General features: G+C 39.8%; 2 protein-coding genes across 2 annotated transcripts; both read right to left on the reverse strand.

Annotated features, from left to right (window-relative positions):
• Positions 1-3052: 3052 nt before the first annotated feature.
• On the reverse strand, positions 3053-3994 carry LOC132277540 (uncharacterized). Its single transcript, XM_059779390.1, has one exon. The coding sequence runs from the start codon at positions 3992-3994 to the stop codon at positions 3053-3055; it is 942 nt and encodes a 313-aa protein (XP_059635373.1).
• An 18-nt stretch (positions 3995-4012) lies between these two features.
• Positions 4013-5356, reverse strand: LOC132277541 (uncharacterized). Its single transcript, XM_059779391.1, has one exon. The coding sequence runs from the start codon at positions 5354-5356 to the stop codon at positions 4013-4015; it is 1344 nt and encodes a 447-aa protein (XP_059635374.1).
• Positions 5357-6109: the final 753 nt, after the last annotated feature.

A 6109-nucleotide genomic window follows, 5' to 3' on the forward strand; every position in this document is an offset into this window, starting at 1 on the left:
TTCCCTAGCCAGAAATGGAGACTTAGCATTAGCTCCCCTTGTACTTTCTCATTTATACAGAGGTCTTCACGATCTCCTTACTTCCAGGTTTTCAAGGTTCCAAGGCCCCTTCTGGTTGTTCCAAATGTAGCTTAAAGTGTACTTCCAAAACATAACTTCACCCCTAGTCACTCTAACTGGAAAATCCCTTCTGTGCCATTCTTTGGCAACCACAAATCCCTCTCCTTTCAGCTTTGCTGAAAACTTTGAATATTTCTACAATCAATGTGAGACTTGAAACGATGAATTCTTTGATCTATTTACTGCCATTGGTCGCATGCCATCATGGTTAGTTCTATCTCCCGAAGTATCCACCAAGAAACATTCTGAAGATTGGAAAAATATTTGGGCCAGCTTCCTTATTGCTCGTGACCTCCATTACAGCACTGCTCAACCAACTTTAAAGAATAGTTTCTGTGGAGTTGAGTTCTACAACCCAGCCCAACTAGCAAGACAAATGGGCTTTACCCAAATGATTCCTTTGCCACCCTGCAAATCTTACAACAGGTTCTTTGACCAACGTGTTCGTCTTACAGATACTGAACAATTTGCAGCGATTGACCAAGCCTACGCAGCAGAAAGGGCAGCTTTTAATTTCAAAGGCCATACTAGCAAGCCTCAATCAACCAATGAATTCGATGTATGGTGGTCAGCTTATATCTCCTCCACTCGAGCCAAGAATCATAAGGCTGTCTGTGATTCCATAGTGGCATCTTTCAAGCCTCTGTCTCCAGGTATTAATGTATTTACTATAAATTCCATTCCCTTTTGAAATCCATCAACCTTCCATATGCTGAGACTTGGTTAATTTCAGATGAAGAAGAGGAAATACTAGAAGAAAGTGAAGAAGAAGAAGGTGGAGAGAAAACCACCACAATGGTTAGTAAAATTGAAGGTGTAGCCGAAACTGGTGATGTAGATATTGAAAGTCTTTCCTCAAGTGATGATGAAGAAGAGGAAGAAGAAGTGCAAGAGGAAGAGGAGGATGCTTTATACAAGGCAAAGGGAAAAGGAAAAACTTCTCAGGTATTTCAATGTGGCCAAACTTAACCGTTCCATATTCTGGACCTTACTTATACTTCCTCTTGCAGGGACTGGCCATTGTCAAAAAAGAATTTCAGGCCCAACTATCCTCTTCTAATAAAGATTCTTCTGATGGTGAAGTTGGCATTTCCAAAGGGTGAACCACTACTCAACATTCCAGTAAAGCCCTAAAAACACGTAGCCCTTCCGGAAAATTTATTGGAAAGGCTAAAAGAAAAATCATGCTTGAACTGGAAAAAACAGAAAAGTTCAAACAAACCGGAGACTCACCAAAACACAAGAAACCAAAGTCATCCAAAGAGCTTATTTTGGTAAGTCCCAATCCCTATCCTTGTCTATCTCATTACTTTATATTTTAAAATGTTTGTAACTTCAACTTGACCAATAGGGCTCTACTATGGGACACAATTTCATGAATATCCACCTGGATCAACAAGTTGCACAAGGAGAGGATTTGGCCCTTCAAGCTTCAATTATGGAAAGTTTGACCATAAAGAATGAGAAAAGTTAACCCATTCCAACTTCCACTATTGGAGTATCCATTCCTTTCGGAACTGGTGGAACTTCTACTGGTCATACTCCTTCCATCCCAGAGGCAAGTCTTCATTCCTTTACACTTCGCCTCCTTTCTTTCTTTCTATTTAATAGAAACATGGTTCCATTTCAGGCAACTCCTTCCTTATCTACCTCAACCTCCTTTGTGATGCAGAGGAGAGCCCTTCCAGCCTTAGCTGATCTTTACAAAGTGATCAAGGCCACTAAATCTTCCAGTACTTCTACTTCAAGTGCAAGTGTCCTCACACTTCCAAGATCGTCAAATGATGCTATCATGGTGGCTAAAGAAAAGTTGCTGTCTTATCTTGCCCACGATGTGGAAGATTAGTCTCTTTCCACTCAAGTCTAGCCAGTACTATTGTGACCCTCAAAAAACATCCGGAATTTCCTGATTCCATCCAGGCTTCTTTGACTAAGCTGCAACACTAACTCCAATTCATTGTTGCCCATGTGAGCTCCAGTACTTCTATAGTTTCCGAGTATGAAAAAGAAGCCAAGCTTAGAGATAAAGCTTTTAAGGATTTTCAACTCTCCTTAGAATCCTACCCAGAAATCAAAGATCGAGTTGAAAGCTTATGATCAAGAAAGAAAAATTGAATGAAGAACTGGCTAAAGTTCAAAGGGAATTGGAACAAGTGGAACGTGAAGAACTTGAATTGGACCAAACAGCTAATGCCCTTGTCAATGCGTCTGAACCTTTAAGGAAAGAATGGGAAAAATGAGTTGAAGCCTTTCTTAAATTTGAGGATGCAAAGGTTAGAGCAGTGGCTGCTCTTAAAGAAACAAGGAAAATTTGGAATGAACTTGGAGGTGTTCTTGCCTCTATCTGATCTCATGTGTTTCTCTTTATGGTTCTATTGTGTGGTTGTTTTTGGAAAACTTGTGGATAGGAAACAAGTAATGGGTACTTTTGCATGGCCAATCCTAGGTTTAGGAGGCCATTTTTGAGTTTTGTAATGAAATCCAGTATCTAGTGAGATAACGCTCTATTTCCCAACCCTTTGTATATGCCTCTTTCATAATTTATATGGAAAAGAAACTTCTAAGTCACTGAAACTAGAAAACTTCTTCACATATATTTACAATAAGGCATAGCCTTATAATTGGCTGTCCATAACAAAGGAAATTCAAAGAAATAAAAGAAATTGCCATAATGGAAAAGCATTTATATACAAGCAAGATGAACAATTTCCAGTATGATTAAAACCTGGAACACGTAGCGTAGCCAGTTCCTCAATGAAGTCTTCCATACTTAGGAAATCAACTGATCTTGGAAATTCAGCTAAGTTAGATTCATAACTTTAACCAATGTACTTTTCCAAGTACTTAGCTTTTCCTTCTTGGAATGGCCGAATGGCCATTACGCTTCCTTTCCAACTTTCTGGTTTACTTGGAAAGGAAGATACCAGCCATTCTACATGGCCGGTTGAATTATTGTGGATTTCCAATTTTCATAGATGGAAGGGTGGTACTCTTTCAAGTACACACCATTCACAGGATGTCTATGAGACCCTCCATCTATATTCATCAATTTATAAGCCCCTTTTCCAAGGACTCGTTCTACCAAATAAGGACCTTCCCAATTAGGAGTCCATTTTCCATACTGCAAACTTTTAACTCTAGGTGGAAATTTGACCTGCCATACCAAGTCTCCTTCTATAAATGTCTTCGCCTTAACCTTCTTGTTGTATGCCCGCATGACATTCTTCTTTTGAGCAATAATATGATCTAGAGCATTGAGACGAACTTCATCAAGGTCTTCTAATTCCACTAACATGGCATGGTTGTAATCTGCTGGAGTTAGCCTATTTTGGAAAGCCACCCTTGCAGACCTAATTGTTATCTCCATTGGAAGGACAACATCATGTCCATATGTAAGCACATATGGTGTGACGCCTGTACTTGACCTTTTTGAATTTCTGTAGGTCCAAAGAGCTTCAGAAAGCAAGTGATGCCACTCCCTTGGATGATCCTCAATCATCTTTTCAAGGATGTTGAGGATTACTTTGTTGGAAGCTTCTGTCTGTCCATTTGCTTGGGCAAAATATGGAGTGGAACTGATCACTTGTACACCACACTCAGCACAATAATCCAAGACCTTGCTTCCAACAAAGGATAGACCTCTATCAGTGGTGATAGTCTCTGGAATTCCAAACCTATGTATAATGTGCTTCTTAATAAAATCAATCACCGTTGACTGCTCACAAGTCTTTAGTGGAATGGCTTCCACCCACTTTGTGAAATAATCGGTTGCCATCACTATGTGAGTATGGCCATCTGAAGATAGAGGCCTTAGTTTTCCAATAAAGTCCAAAGCCCACCCTCTAAATGGCCATATTTTAACTATCGGCTGCATGTTAATAGTTGGAACTCTTTAGATCGGGCCATATTCTTGACATGTCGTACAAGTCTTGACAAACTCTATACAGTCTTTCAATATGCCTTTCCAATAATAACCATACCTTCTAAGGAGCCACCTTATCTTGATTCCAGCTTGATGTGCTCCGCATATTCCAAGGTGTGTTTCCGCCTTTACCCTCATGGATTCATCCTTTCCAAGGCATCTTAATAAAAGTCCATCTTCTTTACTCTTCTTGTAGAGGTCCCCATCAATCAGAATGTAATGTGGCGCCAAAAGCTGAATTCTCTTGTCCACCTTGGAGCTAGGCTCTTGCAAGAATTGGATAATTAGTGTTCTCCAATCATCCAAATCTAATCCATCTATATCAATATTGAAAACCTCACATGGCTTATTAGCAGGTTTGAATTTTTTTGGCTCTTCAGATTGGAAATGACTTGCCATCTCATACCGTAACTCTACCGAAGGAAGAGTTCTTCTTTTAACTGTGATCAGAGCTTCTTCCACACCCGGTGGGACTTTCACTCGAGAGGCTAATTGTGCTAGATCATCAGCCTCTGTATTTAAATATCTAGGCCAATATTTGAGTTGGAAATCATCAAACTGGCAAAGTAACTCTAAGGCCAAAGAATGGAGAGGCCTCAAACGCCAGTTAAGACATCTATATTCTTCAGATAATTGGCTAAGTATCAAGTTAGAATCTCCAATAATCTGTACCTTCTCCACCTTTAGCTCTAGCAGAATCTCTAGCCCAATAATTAATGCCTCGTACTCAGCTTGGTTGTTTGTACACTTGAAATCCAAGAAGAAAAAAAATTTGGTTTTCCTTCTTTTCGGAGAAATGATGACTATTCCAGCTCCACCTCTATCATGAGTGCTTGATCCATCAAATATAAGAGTCCAAGGTGTATAGTCAAGGTAGAGATTATCCACCTCATCACATATTTCTGAATCTATCTTAGTAAATGGATGATCTGCTAGAAACTCTGCTACCGCCCTTTCTTTGACTGCCTTTTGTGGAATATACTTCAAGGAGAACTCCATTAAGGCCAATGACCACTTTCTAATACGTCTAGTGATCAAAGGCCTGGAAAGCATATACTTAATCAAATCTGTTTGAGAGATTACATACACGGCCACTGGCAACATATAAGTTCTCAACTTCATAGCTACATAGTATAAGGAAAGACACAACTTTTCAATGGAAGTATACCTACATTCCACTGGAGTGAGCACCCTACTTAGATAATAGATGGCTTGCTCTTTCCCCCATTCATTATTCTGAGCTAATAGAGTTCCAATGGACTCATCGGCGGCCGATAAGTATAATCTTAAAGGCCGCTTCTTGATTGGAGGCATCAGCACTAGAGGGTTGGCCAGGTAGCTTTTCAAACCTTCAAAGGCTTGTTGGTGCTATTCTATCCACTTGAATTCCTCAGCACCTTTCAATTTCAACAAAAGGGGAGAAAGCATGAGTCTTTCCAGCATGGTTGGCAATGAACCTCCTTAAATATCCAACCTAACCGAGGAATCACTGCAACTCTTTCTTAGTGGCTGGTGGCTTTGCTTCAATAATTGCCTTTGCTTTATTTTGATCTATCTCAATACCCCTTTGGTGGACCAAGAAACCTAGGAAATTTCCAGCTGAAATCCCAAAAGCACACTTCAAAGGATTTATCTTCAACTTGTGCTGCCTCATCCTTTCAAAAGCCATTTTCAAATTGTGGAGATGTTGATCTTTAGCCAAGGACTTGATGACCACATCGTTAATGTTGACTTCTAAGAAATGGCCAATCATGTCATGGAATATAGCATTCATGGCTCTTTGATATGTTGCTCTGGCATTCTTCAGCCCAAATGGCATGACAACCCATTCAAAGGTTCCAATAGAACCTGGACATCTGAAGGCTGTCTTAGCAATATCTTCCTTTGTGATGTAAATCTGGTTGTACCCAAAATGTCCATCCATGAATGAAAGAATTTCATTCTTGGTAGCAGAGTCTACTAACTGGTCAGCAACAGGTATGGGATACTCATTTTTTGGAGTTGCAAGATTGATATTTCAGAAATCCACACATACCCTTAGCTTGCCATTTTTCTTAATAACTGGAA

The sequence above is a fragment of the Cornus florida genome, unplaced genomic scaffold (genome assembly GCF_030987335.1).
Source record: "Cornus florida cultivar Cherokee Brave unplaced genomic scaffold, ASM3098733v1 CherokeeBrave_3.0.0_Hap2_Chr10, whole genome shotgun sequence".
In the NCBI taxonomy this organism is placed as follows: Eukaryota; Viridiplantae; Streptophyta; class Magnoliopsida; order Cornales; family Cornaceae; genus Cornus; species Cornus florida.